The 26723-nt window shown below is 40.9% G+C and overlaps 1 protein-coding gene across 7 annotated transcripts in view; it reads right to left on the reverse strand.

The window, feature by feature from the left end:
• The window catches only part of PIP5K1B (phosphatidylinositol-4-phosphate 5-kinase type 1 beta), a 322429-nt gene that overhangs the window by 79024 nt on the left and 216682 nt on the right, over nt 1–26723 (reverse strand). For all 7 annotated transcript variants that reach the window (XM_036260509.1, XM_036260508.1, XM_036260505.1 and 4 more), the window contains 4 exons: nt 15910–16121; nt 14073–14156; nt 13906–13954; nt 11195–11279 (listed from right to left, as the gene is read on the reverse strand). In XM_036260509.1, the coding sequence (XP_036116402.1) occupies nt 11195–11279; nt 13906–13954; nt 14073–14156; nt 15910–16121 (430 nt within the window). The remainder of the gene's footprint in view (nt 1–11194; nt 11280–13905; nt 13955–14072; nt 14157–15909; nt 16122–26723) is intronic.

A 26723-nucleotide genomic window follows, 5' to 3' on the forward strand; every position in this document is an offset into this window, starting at 1 on the left:
ACTTACGGCTCATACCAAAGGCTAAGTGCCCAGGAAAATACATTATCAGTATCACATATACAGAGGAGCAGAGGGGACCCCAAAACAACCCCCTGCCAGGACCAAATAGCACCTAAAATAAAGCATTTACTTTTTTCTTCAATGGTGAGTCTTCCTTAAAGGAGTTATCTGAGCCTCAGTCAACACATAAGGACTAAATATTAGGGGAATTGAACGCCCCAGAAATTTCTCTTGATGGGGATAATCTTAAAAGATAGTTTGGGTTGCTGGTTACTTTCTTGTGTGCCACAGAAATTCCTGGATTTGTCTTTGGCTAAACAATGTCTGGGGATAGGTAGGTATCCCATGTCCATTTCCAGCCCTACGTCCTGCCACTCAACTGCCTCTACACCTTACTGCTTTCCAGCTCACGTATCTGCCACTCCCTGAACCTACCCCTGGGCCTTTGTATATGCCATTCCTTCTCCTCAAGATGCCTTTCTTGCCTCTTATCCTAATGAACACTGGCTTATATTTTCAGGACTTCGTTTAAATATTCTTCTCTTAGTGAAGCTTTCCTTTGGAAGAATTGGTCTTATTTCTCTCTGTGTACCTATAGTAGTGTATGCAAAAACACTATTTATAATTGCTTTATTATATTATAAACCTGTAATATGTTCCAATCCCTGACCCAAAACAGATTTTCTATACTATTAATGCTTAGCATAGTACCAGGTATGTAACAGGTGTTCAAATGTTGGTTCACTGAATGTATTATTGTCCTAAAATCTTAGGACAGTTGATTTCTAACAAATTAATGTGCTATTCTAGCCCTTTCAGGAAACTAATTTTAGTACTTCAGACATATTATCTGAGCAAAGAATTTCAGTGAGGTTTCAACATTATGGGGACTAATATTTCCAGAAGAATTTATAGGATTTTGCAGACATTATTACACGGGCAGCATGACTCCAGACTCGGGTGAGATGAATAGATTTAAGAAGGTTAAACAGGCCTTGGGTAGGTCAGTTGATTAGAGCATCTTCCTGATATGCCAAGGTTGTGGGTTCAATCCCCGGTCAGGGCACATACAAGAATCAATCAATGGACTTCCGGTCAAGATGGCGGCGTAGGGAAACGCAGTATCGCGTTCTCCCACAACCACATCCAAGTTACAACAAAACTACAGAACAACCATCATCCAAAACCGCCTGAAATCAAGCTGAATGGAAGTCCTACAACTACGGAATTAAAAAAAAAAAAGCAGCTACATCCAGACCGGTAGGAGGGGCGGCGGCGCGAGGGGTGGCGGCAGCGGCCCGGCAGCGCAACGGGGCTGGTCCCACACCCACGTGTGGCGGATAAAAATCAGGAGGCTCCCACGGCTGGGAAGGTCCTTCCTGAGGACTGAGGGGTCCCCGACCCACACCAGGTGCCCCGCTCAGGTTTCCAGTGCCAGGAAGAGAAGTCCCCATAACTTCTGGCTGGAAAAACCAGCAGAAACTGAGGCTCAGGGAAGCTGACCTGGCTGAAGCCACAGGCAGCTCCTTAAAGGGCCCGCACACGGACTTATCGGACTCTCTCCCTCTAAGCTCGGAGGGGAGGCAGCTCGAGGGGCGCCAGAGTCACAGGGAAGAACTGAGCTGTTTGGCACTGGAGCGAGCGCTGGAGAGGGGGCTTCCTCGGGGACAAACGTGCTGTAAGAGGCCTTTGTTCCTTTGGTGAGCCCTTCCCTGGGGCGGCAGACAGTCGCCATATCTGGGACTCCAGCAACCTGGCTCACACTGGTAGCCCCGCCCTGCTGACTCCCTGAGGCCCCACCCCACCCCGCCCACCCAAGCTGTTGCTACTTGCTTAACCATAGGATTGGCCTGTCTTGGATACTGCTTCAGGTTTTTCCTAAATTCTTTCAAACGAGCAGCATCGGGTCTCAGCGAGCCCCATACCTCTCATTAAGTAATACACAGAAACAAACACAGGGAGGCAGCCAAAATGAGGATACAAAGAAACAGGTCCCAAATGAAAGAACAGAACAAAACCCCAAGAAAAGAACTAAGCGAAATGGAGATAAGCAACCTAACAGATGCTGAGTTCAAAATACTGCTTATAAGGATGCTCAATGAACTCAGTGAGGGCCTCAAGAGCATAAAAAAGTACCAGTCAGAAACGATCGCTGCACAGTTAGAAACGAAGGAGGCTTTAACTGAAATAAAGAATAATTTACATAGCTTCAATAATGGAGTACGTAAATCCAAGGAGCAAACCATCGATTTGGAATATAAGGAAGCAAAAAACGCCCAATCAGAACAGCAAAAAGAAAAAAGAATCCAAAAAAATGAGGATAGTGTAAGGAGCCTCTGGGACAACTTCAAGCGTGCCAACATTCGCATCTTGGGGGTGCCGGAAGGAAAAGAGAGAGAACAAGAAATCAAAAACCTGTTTGAAACAATAATGGCAGAAAACTTTCCTAACTTGGTGAAGGAAACAGACATACAAGTCCAGGAAGCACAGAGAGTCCCAAACAAGATGAACCCCAAGAGGCCCACACCAAGACACATCATCATCAAAATGCAAAAGGTTCAAGACAAAGAGAGAATCCTAAAAGCAGCAAGAGAAAGGCAGCTAGTTACCTACAAGGGAGTTCCCATTAGGCTGTCAGCTGATTTCTCAAAGAAAACTTTGCAGGCCAGAAGGGAGTGGCAAGAAATATTCAGAGTGATGAAAACCAAGAACCTACAACCAAAATTACTCTATCCTGCAAAGCTGTCATTTAGAATCGATGGCCATATAAAAACTTTCCCAGACAAGAAAAAGTTAAAGGAGTTCATCACTACCAAACCGTTATTATATGAAATGATGAAGGGTCTTTTTAAAGAAAAAGATAAAATGTATGAACAAACAAAATGGCAATGAATACATATCTATCAACAATGGAATTTACAAACAAAATGAACAGGAAGAACAGGAACATTCTCATAGATACAGAGAACGTTTTGTTGGTTGCCAGTTGGGAAAGGGGTTGGGGGAATGGATGAAAAAGGTGAAGGGATTAAGAAGCACAAATTCATTGCTAGACTGACAAACCTCAAAGGGAAAGGGGTTGGGGGGGTGGGAGGAAATAAACCAAAGAACTTATATGCATAACTAATGGACACGGACAATAGTTTGGGAAAAGGTGGGAGGGGGGCGGGAGTGGGGAGGAGGGGGTCAATGGGGGAAAAATGTGGAACATCTGTAATACATTTTACATCCATCAATAAAGATGTGGGGAAAAGAAAAAAAAAAAAAAAAGAAAAAAAAAAAGAATCAATCAATGAATGCTTAAATAAGTGGAACAACAAATTTATGTTTCTCTTTCTTGCTTTCTCTCCCTTCCTCTCTCTAAAATTAATTTAAAAAGAAGAAGGTTAGCCCTGGCCGGTTTGGCTCAGCGGTCGGAGCGTCGGCTTGCGGTAGAGAGAGACCCGGGTTCGGTTTCCGCTAAGGGCACGTACCTCGGTTGCAGTTTGTCCCCGGCCCTGGTTGGTCGTGCGGGTGGCAGCCACTCGATGTGTCCCTTCACATCGATGTTTCTCTTTCTCTCTCTCTTCCTCTCTCTCCCTCCCGTTCTATCTGAACAAAAAATGGAAAAATGTCCTCGGGTGAGGATAAAAAAAAAGAAAAAAAAAGAAGAAGGCTAAGTAAACTGATTTGAGAAAAGAATCTTGAAGACCAGGAACTGTTTTCTTGGGGATGGTATTAGGAAAGGGGAGTTTTCACCTACAAAGTATGCCTTTAGGCATTAAGGGCTTTAAATTAATCACAGCTGATAAAACACCTTGATGTTGTATTTTAACTTGTCAGTGTTACTGAGTAAATTGCTACCCCTTGAAATGCTGGTAGTGAATGAAAAATCCATTCATTTGTTCAATCATTTATCAAATGATGATTGAGAGCCTGCAATATGGCAGGAAATGTGCCAGGTGCTGGGAATATATGTAAGAGAACCAGACACAGTCACACTTTTAAGGAATTCACAGTCTAGTGGGGGAAACAGAAGAACAACTTTTTTTTTTAATCCTCACCCAAGGACATTTTTGTATTTATCTTCAAATAGAGAGGGAAGGAGAAAGAGAGGAAGAGAGATAGAGAAACATCAATGTGAGAGAGACACATTAATTGGTTGCTACCCATATGACCCCAACCGGGGCCGGGGAAAAACTGCAACCAAGGTATGTGCCCTTAGTAGGAACCGAACCCGGGTCTCTCTGGTCTGCAGGCCGATGCTCTAACCGCTGAGCCAAACCGGCAGGGGTAAAAACAACTTCTTATAGCAGAGTATGGTAAGTTCCATGGCAGAAGTCCCATCAAAACAAACCTGAAGGAAGACCAGGGGGAGAATGGAAAGAGAGTTGCAGGCAAAGGGACACGAATGTGAAGAGACATGGTCAGCCTGGGATGTCTGGGTGACTGACAGGAGTCAGAGCTGTAGGCGCGGGAGGGTTTAACAGGTAAATGATCCCCCCTGGCTGCAGTGTTGAGGAGACTGGGTTAAGTTGGGGACATGATTGGAAGCAAGAGACCAATGTGGGGGCCACGGCTGTATGCAAAAAATCCCTCAAAAACCAAGACCACACACACACACACACACACACACACACACGTGGCTGAATTACTAGAGACATTGTGAAAGAAGGGGATAAACCCTCAATATTGCAGAGACTAGGTGTTGGTGAGTGACTACATGTGGGTGTAAAGACAAGAATGATTGTAAACATAAGAATAATTAAGAAAATAGTTCCATTTAAAACATTAAAAAATACTTAATAAATTAAACAAAAGTGCAAGACTTGTACTCGGCAAACTACAAAATATTGTTGAATGAAATCTTAAATAAAAAGAAAGACATCCATGTTCAAGGAATGGAAGACTCAACAATGTTAAGATGGCAATATACCTTAATCAATCTACAGGTTCAACACAATCCTTATCAAAATATCAGCTGCCTTTTTTTTTTTTTTTTGGCAGAAATTGACAAACTGATTCTAAAATTCATACAGTAATCCAAGGGACCAAAATAATTCTGAAAAAGAACTCACACTTTTGAAGGACTTACACTTGTGATTTCAAAACTTATAATACAGCATTGAAGTAATCAAGACAGTATGGTATGAGTATAAGGACAGACATAGAGAGAAATGGAATAGAATTGAGAACAGAGAAATAAATCCTAACATTTGTGGACAATGATTTTCAACAAGGGAACAAAGCTAATTCAATGGGGGAAAGAATAGGCTTTTTGACAAATGGTGCTGGGACAGTTAGATATCCACAAGCAAAAGAATGAAGTTGGACCTATCCCATACCACATACTAAAAATTAAATCAGTATTTGTAAATCGTAGATAACAGAAACTTGTATCCAGATATATAAAGAGCTCTTATAACTCAACAACAAAAAGACAAATAACCCAGTAAATATGGGCAAAGATGTTTTTCCTAGGTCCAATTCAACTCAGCATTTTGTGGACACTATGTTATTTGTGTAGTTTATTTTACCTTATTTTAGATAGTTTCTGAGCTTTTAAAATATGGAAAAATAGTAACTTTCACAGAACATGAAACATGGAGAAAGTCACAAGGTCAGAAATGTTTTAGAATTCTGAGAATTATTGACCTGTTAGACAAGAGGTTTCTTGGAATAAATTTTGCAAACCTTAATTCAAAGCATTTTCAAAGCATGGATGAGATTGTCCCTCAGATTTGGTTTCTATTATTATCAATAGAATAGTGAAAACCATTTACTGAGAAAAGAAATGGGCAAAGGATTTGAACAGACATTTCTCCAAGGAAAATATAAATGGTCAATAAGCACATAAGATGTTCAACATCATTTACATTTAAAGAAATGTAAATCAAAACCACATTGAGATACCACTTTATATCCACTAGGATGTTTAAAATAAAAGACAGACAATAACATACATTGGGAGGATGTAGATAAACTGGATCCCTCCACTGGTACTGATGGGACTGTAAAATGATGTAGCTGCTTTGGAAAAGAGTTTGGCAGGTTCCTCAAAATGTCAAATGGAGTTACCATCTGATCTAGCAATTCTACTCCTAGGTATATACCCAAAAGAAATGATAACATATGTCCACACAAAACCTTGTACATGAGTGTTTGCACCTGCTTTATTCATAATTACCAAAAATAGAAACACTGCAAATATACATTCACTAATGAATGGATAAACAAATTTGGTATATCCATAAAATGGAATATTATTCAGCAATAAAAAAGAAAAACGGCCCTGGCCAGTTTGGCTCAGCAGTTGAGCGTCGGCCTGTGGACCAGAGACTCCTGGGTTCGGTTTCCACTAGGGGCACGTACCACCACCAAAAAAAACCAGACACAAAAACAAACAAACAAACAAACAAACAAACAAAAACAAAAGAAAAACGTATGAGATGACTAAACCTTGAAAACATTATGTTAAGTCAAAATAGCTACACACAATAGGCCACATACTATAGGAGTCCATTTATATAAATATCCAGAATAGGCAAAGCCATAGAGACAGAAAATAAACTAGTAGTTGCCAAGGGCTGGGAAGAAGTGGGAATGAAGACTGACTGCTAATGGGTATGAAATTTCTTTTTGAGGTAATAAAAATGTTCTAAAATTAGACAGTGGTGATGGTTGCACAACTCTGTGAATATACCAAGACTCGCAGAATTGTACAGTTTAAAAGGGCGAACTTTGTGGTATGTGAATTATATCTCCATAAAGATGTTATAAAAATAGTGGAAAATGGTGAATAGATTTGATGACTTGAGAAGCTGAACACATGCTACTACATGATAAACTATACAAACTGAAAAGATTAGTAACACATGCCAAATTTCATGGAATTGAAATGCCACTGAGCGTACCATTAATTTCTATGCTGCTAAAAAAGCAAACCTCCCAAGACGGGGACCCTCGAGGAGACATCTCACTAAAGCTGGGACACCAAGGGCCACATCCTCCACAAACCTACCAACGGCACGGGAAAGTCATGTGTTTTCAACCGTGGCAAAGGGTAAGGAAAGGTGGAAAATCTTCCTTGAAAATGTGAACCACAAGTTGGTATGCACATAGACCTGTAGGCTTAATAAACACTATCTTATGACCCCTCTTAGGCAAAAAAGATAAGTAAAAAGAATAAAGAAAAAAAACCTTAGAGAAGTTAATTAAATTGGTCTCAGTTTGAGGCCAATTTTAAGATACCACTGAGATAGTCAAATGTGAAACAAAAGTTTTTCTTAGAATAGAATTGATATCTTTAATATGTAGAGTTCATATAAAGCATTTGGAAAAAATTAAACGACGACTATAAATGAACAAATATCACAAAGCTCAATTCTCAAAGGAATGACAAATGGCTAATAAACATGAATAATGGTTGAGCTTCACCAGTACTTAAGAAATACAAAATAAAACCACCAGATAACCTTTTTTACTTATCAGAACAGCATAATTTAAAAAGAATAATTCTGGTTAAGGGTTAGAAGGGTTCAGACTCTTTAGAAGTCTACAGTGGTCTAGTGCATTTCTGCAGTTATGTGCATTTCAACCTCCTAGTCCCCCTTCTTGAAATGTATCCTAAAAAAAAATCATAAGTTTGGACAAAATTTATCTGAAATGATATCCATAAAATACTAGTTAAAAATAGAAAAAGGAGAAACAATTTAAATGCCCAATAATGAAAGTATAGTTAGACATACCCATATAATTTTAATGATGTATTGCAATTTTATTTTATATATATATATACATGTATATATATATATTTATATTTTTGTATCACAATTGTAACTGGTATCTGTAGAATGTACAGTCATATGGGAAACCATGTTATAATATTATGTAAAATATAAAGGACATATGCATAAAATTGTTTACCATTCTACTACCATTTTTATATAAATACACAAAGTAGAGAAATAAAGATTGGTAAGAAGTATATTAAAATATTAGTACTGCTTGAAGAGTATTATGCTAAGTGAAACAAGCCAAGCAGAGAAAGACAAATATCACATGATCTCACTTATTTGTGGAATATAATGAACTAAACAAATGGATGAACAAAATTGACCCAGAGACACAGAAGTAGGGTACAGACTGACAAATCTCAGAAGAGGGGGTTATGGGGGGGAAGAGATAAACCACAGAACTTATATGCATGTATGCATAACCAATGGACATAGACAACAAAGCTGGGAATGAGGCAGGGGGTGGGGGGAGATGGGGAGGAGGGTGTCAATGGGGGGAAAGGAGAAACATCTGTAACAAAAACAAATTAATAAAAATAATTTAAAATAAAATATTAGTAGTGGATATTTCTGGGTTGTGGGATATCAAGTAATTTTCATTGTTCTCTGAATCTTTATGTATTTTCCAATATTTTTACACTGAAAGGGTTTTATACTCATAAAAATGAACTAAAAATGGGTTAAAGACGTCAGTGTAAGACCTGAAATCATAAAACACAGGGGGGAAAGCTCCCTGCCATCGGTCTTGGCAACAACTTTTTGGATGTGACAACAAAAGCACAAAGCAACAAAAGCAAAAATAAGTAAGTGGAACTACATCAAACTAAAAAGCTCTGCACAGCAAAAGAAACAATCAACAAAATGAAGAGGCAACTACGGCACTGGAGAAAATATTTGCAAACCATACATCAAATAAAGGGGTTAATTTACAAAATATATAAAGAACTCATGTAATCCAATGGCAATATACCAAATAATCTAATTAAGAAATGGACAAAGGACCTGAATACACGTTTTTTCCAAAGAAGACACACACGTGGCCAACAGGTACATGAAAAGATGTCCAACATCATTAACCACCAGGGTAATGGAAATCGAAACCACGAGATATCATCTCAAACCTGTTAGAATGGCTATTACCAAAGCACAAGAGATAAGTCTTGGTGAGGAAGTCCTGGTAGGAATGTAAATTGGTACAGCCACTGTGGACAATAGTATGGAGGTTCTTCAAACAATTAAAAATAGAACTGCCATATAACCTAGAAATCCCACTTCTGGAAATATACTCAAAGGAAATGAAATCACTATCTTGAAGACATATCTGTACTCCCATGTTCATTGCGGCATTATTCACAATAGTTAAGACAACAACCTAAGTGTCCACTGACAGATAAATGAATAAAGAAAATGTGAGTGACACATATACACATACACAGCATTAAATATAAGAAAATCCTGCTATTTGCTACAACATGGATGAACATTGAGGATATTATGTGCTAAGTGAAATAAGTCAGATAGAGAAAGACAAGAACTATATGATCTGACTTATATGTATATTAAAAATGGTTGAGCTCATAGAAACAGAAAGTAGAAGAGTGATTATTGTGGGTGAAATGGGGTGACGTTGGTCAAAGGGTACCAACTTCCAGTTATAAGATTAATAAGTTTTGGGGATCTAATACACAGTATGGTGACTATAGTTAACAATACTGTATTATATACTAGAAAGTTGCTAAGAAAGTAGATCTTAAACATTCTCACAACACACACACAATTTGTAATTTGTGAGGTGATGGATGTGTTAAGTAACTTGCTATAATCTTTTTGCAACATATACGTGTATCAAGTCATCACATCATACACAGACTTACGCAATGCTCTATGTCAATTACATCTCTATAAAGCTGGAAAAAATTACTGCAACAAATATAAGAAAAATCTGTGTTATGTAAATATAAAATATGAACATTTTTTGTATGTGGCTAAATTGTCATGTTTTGTGTTATGAAATTGGACCACAGAATACCTAAATGATAAAATAATATTTAATAATAGGTTTATTTTTCTTTTCCCACAGTTTGAAAACTTACTACATAAGTAATACATATCGATTGTGGAAAATTTAATAAATACTGATGTAAGAAAAAGAAAGCCTACATAATCCCATGATTCAGAATAACTATTGTTAGCTTTGGGTTTAGTTTGTTCTTCTTGTTCCTCCCTAATGGTTTAAAGTTAGGGTACATATTTGAGATCTTTCTTCTTTTTTAATGTAGGCATTTGCAGTTATACATTTTCTCTGGACAGTGCCTTCACAGTATCCCATGTGTTTAGTATGTGTATTTTTGTTTCCATGCTTCTCTAAGGTTTTAAAAAAATGTCCTTGTGCTTTCTTCTTTGACCTATTGGCAGTTTAAGAGTGTGTTACTAGCTCGGCTGGTGTGGCTCAATGGTTGAGCAGTGACCTATGCATCAAGAGGTCACCGGTTCGATTCCCAGTCAGGGCACATGCCCAGGTTATGGGCCTGATCCCCAGTCGATGTTTCTCTCTCTCTTTTCCTCTCCCTTCCTCTCTAAAAATCAATATAAAAAAAATTTTTTTAAATGTGTATTATTAAATTTTCACATACAAGTACATTTTCCAGTTTTTGCTCGATTCATCCCATTTTAATTAGAAAAAAAAGAGAAGGGGATTAAAAAGTACAAACTTCCAGTTATAAAATAAGTCACAGGGATATAATATACACCACAGGAAATACAGTTAATGATATCATAATAACTATGTATGGTGACATGGTTATTGGATTTATTGTGGTGACCACCTCATAAGGTATAAAAATGGTGAATCTCACTATGTTGTACACCTTAAATCAATCTATTATATGTCAACTATAACTAAAATAGATTCTTAAAAAAAAAGCTTCTTTGTATAATTTCAAACTTCTAAAATTTACTGAAATTGTTTTGTGATCTCATATATGGTCTATCATGAAGACTATTTCATGAGATTAACCACTGTGAACATTTTTATACATCCATTAGAATTTTGTTGTGCCTTTAGGTGTGCAGACCAATAAGCACATATATATGTGAATAAACCTGTAAGGACTAAATGTGCCACACCAATTTTATTTGTTGCATATTATTCCATCGTTTGATTGTATCATAATATATTTAGTTAGCCAATATATTATAGGGTTGAACATTTAGGCAGTTCCTAAGTTTTTCCACTACAAAATAAGACTTTAGTGATTATGACATCAATAAATTCCTGACTGGGATACTTAACATAATTACTCAGTGATTACCACTTTGGGGAAATGAACTAAACTCTTCCAATACAAATATTGCAAAGATACACATAGTGAAGTCAGCATGTAAGTGCTGAAAGTAAAAATAATTCGTAAGAATCTTACCTTGAATCTTCTTGAAAACTCTGGAATTCATAAACTTTAGAAATCTGTCTGCATAGAAGCTCGGTCTGTGAACTGAAACAGTGTCCTGAAAAGACAAACCAGGTATCACAGGTTTACCCCTCAGACAGTTCAGAAAAAGGCCCATGCAATCGGCTCAGTTCTCCAATGTCCTCACCAGGTGTGGACGCAGAGAGCCAGAAAAGAGCAGTGTCCTGGGTCCTCTGGGGCCCAGGAGTTGGGCCGGGGGTGGAGGCACAAGACTCCATCTGAGCCAAGACACTCATGACGAAATAAAGCATTAAGAGGGGCAGGTGAGGCACAGCAAAAAGACTCTGCTTTATTCCATTGTGTGACATGAGGAGCTTTTCTATTCTTTTCTATACACAGGCAGCCAGTGCCTCAAGTCATCTGGAATGAAGGGTAACACTTTCAATCAGGAGCAAAAGTTGGGGACATAAACAAGCAAATCAACCCTAATGAAAGAGTGATATCTAAGCCAAAAAAAGTGCGCTGGTTTCGCCTCCCAGTAATAAGGTGCATAGACATCGGGAAGATGCCTAGGAGACAAGGCTGACTGTTAACGCCCATTATACTGAATTATCTACTAATTAGATAGAACTGAATGGCACTGAAGTGTTAACTCAATTCTCTCTGCTTGTAGGAGTCTTTAGGACTAAAGGGACATTTTATTACAAATCCAGGAAAGGAGATTGATGAAGGAGTTAATTCTGTATGTTTATTCAGTAATCATTTATTTATCCAAGATATATAATTCTAGAAATAGTCTATTTGCTTATTGAATGCCCCATTTTGATTCCAGGTTTGTGGATTCCAATAAGAAAACTTCTAAAAATGTGTTTAGACACGATCAAGTGTCTGCAGTGGCTTTGGAAGAGAAAACACACATTGGACCAAAGGTCCAGAGACCTGATGCCGGTGTTATTCCTAACTTTAAAAAGCTGTGTGATCGCTGGAAGAGAGTGTCTCAGGGTCTCCGTTTTCCCATCTGTAAAATGGTGTCAACATGAGGCATATGGCAGTTCTGTAATTAGCATGTTATGAAGGACAATGGAGAGAGGAACCCTCTTTAGCCGGGTTATAATGGTCCTGCAGACCATCTGTGATGCTGTAACTGTGCTGGGAAATGTCCCACAGGTGTGACTGCGGTTCCCTTTGGTATGAAGAAACATTGTTTCAATACGAGGCATGTGTGTTCAGACAATAAGCCTTAATTACTGCTTACAATTTCCCAATATATAATCAGCACAGAGAGTGTCTTTGAAAACAAACAAACAAACAAAAAACACCACCAAAAAAAGAAGATGCGTTTTAACTAGACAAAGGTAGGGCCTCTTAGAAGCATCTGGACAATTGAGGACTCGGCCGTTCGGGGAGCGATCTCATCTGGTGACGGAATGCAAGTGGACTCGGAAGGCAGAGGGGAACGCAAGAGGGAGTGTGCTCTCTCCCCTTCCATGTTCAAGGCCTTGTGAAGTCTCTACTACCCCCAGCTGAAAGGGCAAAAAGTTAACTGTGGTCTTTTCAAAGAAGGAATCTTTGATCTGAATAATAAGCCTAAGTTTATTTCTTAGAAACAAACTTGCGGACCTGTTGTTTACAAGTGCATCCCCATGGACGTCGTCCTTAGCGTGTGGACAAAACGCAGACTTCACGCTGAAGGGTTATTACCAGTCTTCCTCAGAACTGAGAAGGACAGCGTCTATAATTTATCCTTTCGCAAAGGAAAGCATCTAACATCTTTTTAAAATGTGTGAGCAAATCTTTGGCCAATGTATTATTTGGAATTGTCACTTCAAGTTATTAACGGAGGAAGGCTGAGGTCACCGAATGTTCTGTCAGCAGCAGGAAGTTCAAATCTAACATTTAGATAGGAACACCCATGTGCAGGGGGAGGGTGGGGGAGGAGCAGAGGTGGTAGGAAGGGGGAGGGGGGAAAAGGGGGAGGGGGAGAAAGCCTACTTTTTAAAATCCTCACCCGAGAATATTTTGCTATTTATCTTCAGATAGAGAGGGAGGCGGGAAGGAGGGAGAGAAACATCAATGTGAGAGGGACACATCAATCGGCTGCTTCCCACATGACCCACGCAGGGCCCCAGGGACCAAACCACAATCCAGGTCCGTGCCCTTGACCGGAAACAAACCCTGGATTCTTTGGTCCTCCGGCCCACGCTCCCACTGCTGAGCCAAACCGGCCAGGGCGAGGGAGGCTGCTTCTTGATAGCTGTTTCCTTGTTATACCAATTCTGGGTCCAAAAGCCATTCTCTTATCTGTCAGCTGCAGTCATGTATAAATCCATAACAACTCAAAAGCCTTCACTTCCCATGTCCTCGTTACGTGTTAGGTATTGTGTCAGACACCGAAGTGCGGTTACTATATTGATGGAAACCTCCCCCGTTTTCTCATCACCATCTCGTAGTTGGGCTCTGCAGATTTCACATGAAACAAGACATCGTTCTGTTTTCCTGGCCAGTACGCAGCCGCCAGACTGCACGTCCTCTGTTCCAACAGCTATTCAAAGTTATATTGTCTTCATTCTCTCACGTGAATAATCTGCAAGCCTAACTCTGAATTTATAAAGACCCTGTTTCCTCTCCAAGTCTAGTGACACAGCTTTCCAGACACATCTGATGTCTCTGGCAAATCAGAAAAAAACAACCCAGTTTAATAAGGAACATGACAAGCCGCTTACCCCATCATAAACAAGAGCTTTCCAGGAATGTTCTAACTTCTTCATTAACCTAGATGTAAACAGACAAATAACATGGGAATGTGAGATCACTCCCCTTTGGTGAATTTTCAGAATCTTATGTTGATTTATTTTGAAATAATAAGAGACCACTCCCCCCAATGTCTTACCTATATGATTGCAGAATATCAATAATGCCCATAAATAAAAGCAGTTTTTCTCCCCTATGGCTTTTAGCTGGAATCCCTCCCATTCTGTTGATAGAGAAAAAGAGAAAATATTCTGTAATATAAGAATAGGAAGTTAAAATCATTTCTAATAAATAGGCTGTGAGTAAAAATGGAGAATCTTTAAGAATTCTCAACTCTCTCCCCCTTCTTCAGTGTCTTTTCTGGTCTCAGTTAGTTCCCCTTGGATTGCGGAATGATGAACTTCCCGCAGAGGAGAAGGGTACCGAAGCTGGCAGCTCTGGGGAGTTGGGGAGAGGAATACAATTTCTAAAGTATTCCTATTTTAATGAGCAAGAATTTTTAAAGTGTTTTAAAATATTGCTTTTTAAAATGCAACACTTTTATATAGTCACTATGAGACTTTAAAATAAAATGTAGAAAAGCACAAAAAAATTTATAAGGAATCCATTCCTAGTGTGCAAAAGTAACCACTATTAAAATTTAGTACACCTCTCTAGTATGTTTGTGTACCTGTATTTATTAATCCACAAAAGCGATTAGTTTATTATGTTTGATAACCTGAATTTTTGACTTGCTAAATAATAAACATTTCTTCATACTCAATGCTAATGTATTTAAAAAAAATTTTTTTTCTTTATTGATTTTTACAGAAAGAGGAAGGAAGAGGGAGAGAAACACCCATGAGAGAGAACATCGATTGGCTGCCTCCTGCATGCCCCCCACTGGGGATCGGGGCCCACAACCTGGGCACTGGGAATCGAACTGGCAACCTCTTGCTGCATGAGTCGACGCTCAACCACTGAAGAATCCTGGGAGGGCACTGACAGCCAAGGAAAATTCTTTCTTTCTTTCAGTCTCTTTGCTCAGCTGGTACACCATGTGATACAGTGAACCATTTCGATCATTTTCTTTGGCTGTATTGTTTCTGTTAGTCAGTATGCACTTCCTACAGTAAGAAAACTAATCCTGAAGTTACTCTCACATCTGGCTGAGGCAACAAGCCACATCTGCCAGGGAAGAGGTCTCGAATCGCAGAATCCTCCTCTGCAGATAAGAATCTCTGAACTGGGAACATAGTTCCTATCATGTATTTGCTTAATTAGTTGTTTATATAAATTCAAAGTGTGGTAGGTGTTTTGAATATGTAGTAAATGGAGGTAAAAACATTTTCAGCCATCGTTAAAAAAATGGAGCCACTGGGTGGGGGGGGCATGTGGGTGAAAGAAGGATAATAACGCAAAGAACTGCTCCTCATCTAGTTATCCACAGAACAGAACCGAAGCCTGTGGTACCGGAAATACCAAGGAGAACACTTTGTAAAGTATATGGTTGTCTAACCACTATGCTGTACACCTGAAACCAATGCAAAATAATACTGAATGTCAACTATAATTTTTTTAAAAAGGCAGAAGGTAAGAGGAGAGAGACCGGATGTTTCTTCTCCGTTCCCTCCATGTTTCAGTCCAGACTTCCAGCAATGCCTGTGTCCCACAACCACAGTTTGCTCTGACACCCCCTCTCCAGGGACCGTGGGGCTCTCCCTGGTGTCCCTTTGCCTTGGAGTGGCACTAGTCTTTGAACACCTGAAGAGCTAATAGCTATTGCTGAATCCCTTCACCCTGCCGCACTTCTGTCATAAGCCCCTCCATTAAATTCTCTTCACTGGGGGGGGGGGGGAACCTGGCTTAATTCATTCTCACATCAAGTAGGAATCTATTCCCAAAGAACCACCATGACAGGAACAGATTGCATTTAATCACTCAGTGATGTGGGCTGCACCAACCAAGAGGGTTTGTGGGTGGGTGGCTGCACTCACGTGTCCCGGTTCTCTGTGATCATCGCGTCCCCAGACTTCCCTGGACCCTGGATGGATTCCATTGCCGTTGAGTAGAGAACCTTCTGCACCCCGGGCCTCTTCGCATCCGGCACATTTTGTGTGGTCTCCTCTTCTTTCTCTTTGAGGCAGTGGTCCAAGATGTGGATTCCCAGCAAAAGGCTGTAGTCCATGATCTTGAAGCTTTCTAGCACCTGAATAAGAAAAAAGAACCAGGAAGCTGGTCAACTCCAGTGGCCTGTAAGTCTCATCTACTGAGAATCAGAGGGTTCCAGATATGCAGACACACAGCTCCTGCGTCCTTCCCAGGGGTGGCTGGTAGAGGAAACGTCAAAATAGAAACATTTGAAGTATGTTAGGTCATGTGCAGTAAGGGTCAGCACAGTGGCTTTGAGATGATATCTTTATGCAAATCTAACGTAAGCACATCTTTTCTTAATCATTCATGAATGTTTCGCTAATAGCATTCATTAAACATTTTCCATGTGCCCGATACTAAGTGGTTTACTTGGGTTCAATCCTCACAATTCTTTGAGCTACGTACTATTGTCTCTATTTTACAGATGAAAAAATTGAGACAGCGACATAAAGTTGTTCAATGCCACACAGCTCGTAGGTAGCACTGGCAGGATTTGACCCCAGGAAGTCAACTCCAGCATCCATACTCTTAACCACAAAAGAAACCAACAACTAATTGGTCTCTACAAACTTGTACCCTCCTCACCATGAAGACTCAGCTGGAATGGGTTTCTCTCTGGATTCTGTTCTCAAAATCTTAATCTTGCTGGAGTTGAGTCTTTTCAAAGTTTGCCTTTCTTTTTTTTTGGGTGGGGGGGGAGAGAGAGAGAGACAGAGAGAGAGAGAGAAACATCAATGAGAGAGAATATCTATTGGCTGCCTCCTGCATGCCCACTACTGGGGATTTGGCCCACAACCTGGGCATGTACCCTGACTGGGAATCGAACTGACAACCTCTTGGTACATGGGTCGATGCTCAACCACTGAGTCACACTGGCCGGGCACAACTGATTTCTTACTGCCTGGCATTTCTCACACAAAGCTGCTCAGGAAATCAAAACAGCCCAGAAAGTAAGACAACGTTGAATGGTAGAACAACTGTCTCTGAACAAGCATGATAATTTGTCACCATACCCTACTTAGGAAATGCCTTTGGGGACCAGAGGCAATAGGCACTTGTTTCACCAACAGCTGAATACCTAGAATTTCTTACGCTGCTTTTCCCTCAGCCCACCTGCGTTTTGATCAGACGTTTATGACACCATGAAGAGGGGCCAGGCTCCAAGAGTCAATGCCTGTGGCTGCCACCGCATGGACACCATCTGACAGGAGGCTCTGTGAACCAAGGCACAGGTGGCCTTGGAAACAGAAGATTATCCCCGGGTCACACATCTTTGCTGTCAGCGAGGAAAACTGAAAGTGGGCTGCCAATGAGTATCAGTTATTCCGCAGCGCTCACCTTCACCGCTCAGGTACTAGGCCGAGTACTTCGGAAAGGAGGCGGGCGAGAGCCGAGAGGAGAATCTTACTCCCTAGGAGGTTTAGGCCGTGACACTTTCTAACCCGAGAGACAAGAGAGTGGCCTAAACAATGTGGACCCAGCTCCCCTAACCTAAGTCGTAATGATCCCAAGATTGGAGGGGGACGTAGGGGTGAGGGGAACAGCTTTCCTCGCTGACCCAACACCTCAACACCGGACCCACGGACAGTTGAGAGTGCCTCACCCCTGAGGAAGTAGCACGGAGACAAGGAATCAGACAGGACAGCTCTGTATCGGGGTCCCAGGAACCTGGCCTCTTCAAAGAAAACACCAACAGAGAATGGATGCTTGCTTCAGACAGAAACAAATGCAAAAGGATCTCAGGCCTTCTCGTCAACCATACTGAATGCACAGCGTGGGAACTGCGTCCACTCAAGCTCCGCATACACTGTGATCACCACCTGCAGGGGCCAATCTTCCCATCACACTGCTCCTCAGCCTGGTGATCAGGACACGCAGGGTAAGAGCACGGACTCTGTGATCTCAGGCGGGTCATATCACCTCCCCAGGCCTCAGTTTCTCCCCCTGTACATGGTGACAATAATATTACCTACTGCATGGGGTGCCTGTGAGAACTAAATATGGTAGTGCGGGGAAAGTGCCCAGAAAATAGAAAAATTCCTGGCACAAAGAAAGCTCAATTAACTGCTAGCTATTATCATCATAATTATAGGTCGTGGTGACTCATTGTTCGTGCCGGCACTAGAGATTATAGGTATCAGCTTCAAATAGACACCCCTGGAATTATACTTCTGAAATCAGAAATTCATAAAAATCCAACAAAAACACGACTGCATTTCTAGCTGCTTACCAGTACCCTTTTGGTGAATCCTGATTCTTTTAAAGCTCTGGGTTGATGGGTACCCAACAGTAATGCCTGGAGGTTCAACAGGAAAAAGTTGGTTGATAACACAGCAATTCTGGTCAAGGGGATATAAAATGATGGCCTCATGATCTGTCTAAGGGCAGGGTCTTCTTCTATTTGTTTTTTGGTTAATTCTCGCCCGAGAATATTTTTCAATTGATTTTTTTTAGGTAGAGTGGAAGGGAGGGAAGGAAGGCAGGGGGCGGGGGGCGAGAGAGTGAGTGTGAGAGAGAGAGAAATCTATGTGAGAGAGATACATCAATTAGCTGCCTCCTGCAGGACCCTGACCAGGGCCAGGGATCAAACCTGCAACCCAGGTATGTGCCCTTGACCAGGAATCGAACCTGAGACCCTGTGGACTGCGGGCTGATGCTCTAACCACTGAGAAATCAGCCAGGGCAAACAGTCTCTTTTTTTTTTTTTTTTTTTGGTACATGCCTCTAGTGAGAACCGAACCCGGGACTCTGGTCCACAGGCTGACACTCCAACCGCTGAGCCAAACCGGTCAGGGCAAATAGTCTCCTTTGTAATGGTGAAAAACCACAGCCTTGTGCCCTAACAGCTGAAATACCCATTGACAGTGGTCCCTCAAAGTGGTGAAACAGCTTCCAAAGCAAAGGCTACTCAGACCTGGTGGCGAGACGTGAGTGCTCCTGGCGGGCATGGGGGTGGCGCCCTGAGAAGTGTTAAAGACTGAAAGGCACTCCTGACACCATCGTATTGGTTCACTTTCTTCTGAAAGCATCGACTAACGAATTCCACTTGCCAAATAGCTTTCTTTAGAAAAAAATTTTTCTTATATTTTTAATGCAATGTTCAAACCGAACAGCTTGATTTGCACTTGAAGTCTCTTTTCTGCCCAAAGACAGGCCAAAGAAGTGCACTTTATAAGTGATACCAAGTTAGACTGTGGTCCAGTTTTAGCTATTGATGCTATCCCAATGCTTTAAGTGGTTGAATGTTAGTCACAGTTTGTTATTGAAAAAAACAAAAACTTCAAGAGAGATTAAGAAAAAGGTACAAATACATTTTAAAAAGAGATTCATTTTCTCTTTACTCCTAAACTGGATGGTCAGTGCCAAATTGTCTTAGGGATGTCAGGCTCCTTCTTTGAGAGTGAAAAATCTTAAAAATGATGAATTCCACTACCACCGTGTGGAAAGAACACAATAGTTTGATCCTGGGTTAGACAGAGTCACCATCCTTAAAAAAAAAAGTTAAAGAAGAAAAAGATAACCGTGTATATATCTTAAATCAAATTTTAAAACTTGTGTAATGAAAAATTCTGGGAACAGATTTTAGTCATGAGCATCGCAGATCTGCATCCGTTAGGAACGAAGTAGTTTTGTTATTCATATCATTCCAGCTCTTTAATGAGAGGATCTATAAATCTGCCGAAACCTCAGCACTGTGTGCTCTGAGAGCATGCAGCATTCACAGCAGGCCAGCCCACCACTCCGTCTCCTCTGTCACTCAGCCACACAATTTTTTCTTCCAGAATGTCTGCCTGACCCAGCTGTTGCTGGAGGATTCTGGATCTGTGCATTTGTTATGCAAAACACAGGCTGCAATGCAAATACAGGTGCTTTTCCATCTAGCTTGGCCAAGACTCTATTTTCTCAGTTGTAAAAAAAAAAAAAAAAAAAAAAAAAAATGAAAGCAGAAACAGTTCACAGACATACGTAAAACTGAGAGCGAGTTGGATACCACAATGATTTTTATTATCAAAGCCAGATTTCTCTCTCTCTCTTGCTCAAGGACTATTTTGAGTCAATAACAACATTGAAATGTAGTAAAAAAAAAAAAAAAGTCAGTTTCAAGGCAGCTGGTATAATATCCTGAAGACGTGATCAACAGGATCTGTTCCTGAGACAGAAGATGTTCTCCAGGCTCCCGTTGCCAGTGATGCACCAGGAAGGCTCTAGTCACACATCCTTTCTGTAGATTCGAAGACTTAATGCAGGAGATGTGCTAACACAGAGTGACGGACACGGCTATCCTCGTTTCATGGCCCAAAATTTAGTTGCCCAATCCACCAACTTCTATCATTAAAATAGTCCTCCTCATTAATGCTTTGATTTCAATTTCCTTTTTTCCCTTTCCGATCCATTTCTAATACCTTGTTTGACCAGATCCCATCACGGCCCTACTCACAGCCTCCAGTTTCTCCTCGTTGCTTAGTTGCCAAAGCCTCAACTTGACACTGAAGGCCCTGTCGCCTACGGCTCCAGCCAACTTCTCGCTGTTAGTCAATACCTGCCTAGGGACACTTTACAGGCGAGTCAAACTGAAATCCCTTAATTACCCCTAAATGTGCCCTGAAGATGGAAGTCCTGATGTTTTTGCTCATGCGGTTTCTTCTGGAAGGTTGTTGCTTTCTTTAAAAAAAATCTTACCGGTTTTTCAAAGCCTATCTTAACAGTTACCTCCATGAAAGTTATACTCATGATCTCAATGTTGGGAACATGTCCTGCCTCTGAAAACCCAAGAACATTATCAGGGTCCCACTGTGGAATAAAATGTGACCTCAGGCTATAATTCCATTTTCCAGTCATACGAGCAAGAGTGCTCTGCTCACCAAAGGTTTGTTTTACTCTGCGCTCAGAACTAGCAGTAACGGGTATTTGTTACATTGTTTTTTCATGAGAACAAACAGTAAATACCAAAGTACTCAGCAGCAAGAATGTATAGCACCACATCTATGTCGGAAATGTGAAAATCTGATCTCCTCCTGCATGATTACAATAATCGTGAAAAACCTGTGATTACGTGCGCGATGTTGTTAGAAAACTAAAGATAATAGTCGACAGTGTTTACAAACCTACCCACACTGGAGAGTATTTATACACACTGTGTCAAGGGCAAAAATCAAGCTGTGATTTACAAAGACTCTTTTAATTCACCGTTTTGTAGGCGCACACACTAGATACACGGCGAGCTTGTTTTGCCATAAACTAGGCAGAGCTCAGAGTCTGATAAAAACATCACTTTCTCTTCAGGAAGCCTCTGCAAGGAGAGCGCGTCACAGTCTGGTCACCTGCAGAGAACTCTCGCCATCCAAGAGGTTCAAGGGTGCTTGGTGCTGGCCCTAAGGGGGCTCTGTTCTGAGACACATCTCAGGGCCTCTGAGCTCTCCTGTCCTCTGTTTCTTTGCTTTTCCAATATGTAAGGAATGCCAAGTTGGCATAAAACTGAGAAAGGATAGTCATCAAATAAGTCTAAAAGAACTTCGAAAGACACCTACATTTAAAATTTGGTACCCAGCACCAAAAGATATTCAGAGTGACAAAGAATGCAACTAAAGTAATCTGTAAGTGATGGAGGAGGATGGTGATTGTAGGACAAAAAGAGATGCTTTATTAATTGGATCTCAGGCAAGCAAGGTTTCTTTCTTTCTTTCTTTTTTTTTTTTATCAACTCACTCGAGGACATTTTTTCCATTTTTTGTTCAGATAGAGTGGAAGGGGGAGAGAGAGAGAGAGAGAGAAATATCGACGTGAAAGGGACACACCCGCACGACCCAACCAGGTCTGGGGACAAACTGCAACCGAGGTACGTGCCCTTAGTGGGAACCGAACCCGGGTCTCTCTGGACCGCAGGCTGACACTCTAACCGCTGAGCCAAACCGGCCAGGGAAGCAAGGTTTCTGTCAAGGGCATGCCGTAATTTCCCCTGTCACAGGGATTCTTAAGTAAACTAATCCTGAGCACCTGCTATGTGCCAGGTACTCTCTTGTTTAGAAATCCTTTGAGCATTCTAGCTAATGTATGATAAAATGAAAACATCACCATTTTAACAACCCCTAATGAATTAATGGATCTAAAATAACAGAAAGAAAGGCATTCAGACACGATGTGCCTCCTGATGGGAGGAGACAAGACCAAATAGCAGAAGTCAAACCTAAATTTAACCAAACTTCTAGATCCAACAACCAAGCTACAGAAAAAACAGGAGAGAGGAGCATGTGAAAAGAAACCATGAGGAGGTAGTCAGCAAAATCCAGGAGAGGGGATAAGCAGATCGATTTCTTCAACAAATACTCTCGGTGTAAAATAAGTTAGGAAGACATGGAAGGGGCTTAACAAGTGGGCCCCATTTAAATCCCGATTTAAAGGAAAAAGGTCATTTCTCAAAGAATTAGAAATTTTAACACTATGTATTTGTTTTCTGTGGTGTTTTTTTTTCTCAAATTTTTTTTCCTTTATTGATTTGAGAGAGAGGAAGTGAGAGGGGGAGAGAGAGACATCGATGAGAAAGAACATAGACTGGCCGCCCCCTGCAAGCCCCCCATTGGGGACTGAGCCCACAGCCGGGGCATGTGCCCTGACTGGGAAACGAACTAGCGACCTCTTGGTGCCTGGGTCGATGCTCAACCACTGAGCCACACTGGCCGGACAGACTCTATGTATTTGATGATTAGTAAGAATTATAATAATGAGTATAGTTATTTTTTTAAAGGAGCCCTTATTTTCTAGGAATTTTTACTAAAATATATATGGGTGAAGTGTGTGATGCCTGGGCTGTGATTCAAATTCTCTGGGGAGGGGACCGTGGGATGAAACAGGATCGGCCACGAGTTGAACATTGTCAAAGCTGGGTGCAGTGTACATGGGGGTTCACGGTAATCGTGTCCGCTTTTGTATATGCTTACCTTTTCAAAAATAAAGTTTGATACACTGCTTTTAAATGCTTAAATAAAATGCATTTATATACTGGTTTAGTGTTAACTTACCACTGTCTCTGCTGATGGTGGGGTAGAGACGGTACAGATGAAAATAAAAATAATGTGGGATCTTAACTGAAGTGGTTAAAGCCGAAAACTGGCTCTGTGCTACACTCATCTCGCCCGATCATTCTCTGACAGCTCTAGAGAGCAGCCACGTCGCCGATGCGGCGCTGTCCGGAACAAGTACCAGGGCCCGAGTCATCTTCCGGCGGGCCTATCGCCCAGTCCCTGGATCAAGAGTGAATGACTGGCAACACATTAGTGTTAATTCAACAATATAAGACGATTCAAAACAGTGTGCTCAAGAATCTATGCAAATAGGGTGAAATGATCCGGGATCTGCCATTCCTGCCACAGCAGGCCCCTTGGAGCAGCGCTCCGGGATCACTTGGGATCACTTGGGATCACTTGCAGGCGAAGTTCAGTTAGGGCTGCACGCTGCTCTCCAAACTCAATTTAATTTCCTCAGTAAAGCTCAGAGTGTCCTCTGCTAACATAATGCAGAGAAAAAAACAGGCTGTGATAAGCCATACAATTTTAGTCGGTAAAGCAGACTGAAATAAATATTCAATTCTTAGCCTAGTTATGGCAAAACTGTGTTTTCCACTGTGTCTAATGTGGTGACTTAGAATTCTGGGTTGTGCTGGATTGATCTGTACCAACATTTTTTGGGGGGAGCACTTTAAAAGCTTGAAGTAATAGAAGCATACCTTATAGGTCTTAGAAATGGCCATCTATTGTTTCAAAAGATTATATATGAGTAGGTATTTATATTTATCATCTTCTATATTGGATGACTTTTGGACTTTTTTTCTTTATAGACAATTTGTTTCTACAAATAAAGTTGTCTTAATAAATTATTTTGTAAACACATTTAAAAGTAATACTTTATGTTAAAATTTCCAAGATTTTTCCATTACACAGTACATCTTCTAGTTGGCTTCATCATAAATGATTTGTGGCTTCACAGCTGGGGGCCTAGGGGCTGGCCAGCTGCCCAGTGGGACTTGGAGGCCACACAAAGTCCAAGCGTCCACGTCTACTTCAGTGTATGAGATGAAATTCCTAGATCCTCATGACTGTCTCCTCCAGTCTGCCCCTCTGAAGAGCTCTCTCTGGGTGAGTACCCCTCCTCCCCTCTCCATTTTGCTCAATGACCCAAGAAAGGGAAGAAGAGTGGGAGAATCTGTCCATGATAAATAAGACTTTGATGGGTTGAACTTAAACTTTAAACTCTAAGCTTTTCAGAGCCCAGGACCATATCCTACTCAGTTTTTTGTACCCACCGTGGACTCAGCACAGAGCCCTATGCACAGTGAGAACTCAGAACTGCTGCTGAACGACAGAATGAATCAGGAGGCAGGTAACGCAGGGTTTGTCAAACGAGATTCCTGTGGTGGTTTGAAGCCAGAGAAATCAAGCCAGTCCATGCTCTGAGATCACAAAAGGTTCTACAGGACAGGACAAATCTTAGGTCTGGGAAAGTCACCACTGGTGTTGAACAACTTACAATTTAAGAAGAAAAGCAAGTATCTACTTGTAGGGTGAGTTTTAAGGAGTGATGGAAAACCTGGGTTGTCAAAGTATCACTAGAAATGAATTCTTTGGGGTCTTGAGGAATTATCATTTACTTTTAAAATAGTAACATATGGCCTGGCCAGTGTGGCTCAGTGGCTGAGCATTGACCCATGCACCAAGAGGTCGCCAGTTCAATTCCTGGTCAGGGCATATGCCCAGGTTGTGTGCCGGATCCCCAGTGGGGGGCACGCAGGAGGCAATCGATGTTCTCTCTCATCGATGTTTCTATCTCTCTCTCCCTTCTCTCCTTCTCTCTCTCTAAAAATCAATAAAGAAGAAAAATTAAAATAAAATAAAATAGTAACATATGTGTATGGTCAAAATTAAAGAAAGTATAAGAGGTTGGCTCAATGCCACCTCCCACATAGCATGAGAATGATGGTTTTAAGTGGAGAGACAATAGCAATGCTCTTGTCTCTGTGCTTTGTCAACATGTGATCAATACCCTACATTTCCAACAGTGTTTGCCTAAAATATGCAGTAATAGAAGAGGGATAATGTACACGAGCCCTGCAAGGGAGTTCAACTTTGAATAAGGACACTGTAAATTACGAGGTGACTGTTTACACCAGAAAGGACTGAAATATTATGATTAGTAAGTTTAAGTTTGGGGAAGTAGATTTTACCTTGGGGAGCAAGATTAATCTTGGGGAACAAGATTAGTGGTGAAAAATAAGAAACTAAGAAAAATAAGAATTTTCTTTGCACATCTGAGTGTAGAGAAGGCAAACGTACAACCTGGAATCACTGATTTCACTGTTCTTGGAAAATTAGGTGGCTGACATTTCCCCCCCAAATTGTAATAATCTAGAAAACAAGTTGGATAGCTCTTTCAGAAAGAGGAGTATCACAGGATGGCAAATCTCCACCTCCAGAGAATGTCTATCATCATCTGAAGACAGATTCCCAAGTGCTGGTGAAAATGAAGCACATGTTGAATTGGAATCTAGAAGAGTCTGCCTTTGGAACAGCTGGGGCTGGCTGCACATGGGCGAAGTTTACAAATGAGTTGTTCATGCGGAGAAATGAAGTTAATGAGATGCAGACTCCAGCCAGGCTCACATTCTAGCTGGATGAGGATATTTTAAATAAACATTAGGTTTTAACTTCCCTGCATCCCTAATAGCTATGGATAACTGATATGTCCAGTGGACCATGTGTCTTTTAAAAACACTTTTTTGAAGTATACATGTAGGAAAGTACACAGATGTATCTTTTCTAATGAAAAGTCAAAATTTAATATAGAAACTCATTAATAACATTATGTTTGGCCATTTCACTCTGATGTCCCCAGGAATTCTCTCCTGGAGATTTTCCACCTCACCATATAGAAGTGTAAGATTCTAAGGACAAAGGTGAGAAGAGTTATACGTGTTGGATCAAAATACTAAACTTGGAAATGTCTTGGCTGGAAGAACATTGGTGACATCAAAGGGACATTCACTTGCAGGGGAAGGGGGTCATTTAAAAAGTGTTGACTGATATCGACAGGGATAAAGAACATACACATGAGAAAAAAACTTTCAAAAGCCAGTATGTGTTGATCTTTTTGGAAAGAACTAGAACCAGTGTGTGGCCAAAGACAGACCGGCCTTCACGAGGAAGTGCAGCAGGTGCCATTCCTTACACATAGTCAGTAAATGTGCAGGGGATGTTGAATGAACACAATAAAGCCCTATAAAAATCAAACTCATTTTCCCCTTTAAAAGTGTCTCTAGTTCCCCAGCTGGTGTGACTTAGTAGTTGAGCGTAGACCCATGTACCAAGAGGTTGCCGGTTCAATTCCTGGTCAGGTCACATGCCCAGGTTGTGGGCCCGATCCCCAGTGAGGGGCATGCAGGAGGTGGTCAGTCGATGTTCTCTCTCATCGATGTTTCAATCTCTCTCCCTCTCCCTTCCTCTCTCTAAAATCAATAAAGGAAAAATATTAAATAAATGAATGAATGAATGAATGAATAAAAGTATCTCCAGTTACCTAAATTGAAGGTAAGATTGTGTTTAAAAAGTGCACAGCAAGCTGAATAACATACCATAACACATATTTAGGAGTCATTTTCTAAACTTCGTAA

Source organism: Molossus molossus, unplaced genomic scaffold, assembly GCF_014108415.1.
Source record: "Molossus molossus isolate mMolMol1 unplaced genomic scaffold, mMolMol1.p scaffold_m16_p_14, whole genome shotgun sequence".
In the NCBI taxonomy this organism is placed as follows: domain Eukaryota; kingdom Metazoa; phylum Chordata; class Mammalia; order Chiroptera; family Molossidae; genus Molossus; species Molossus molossus.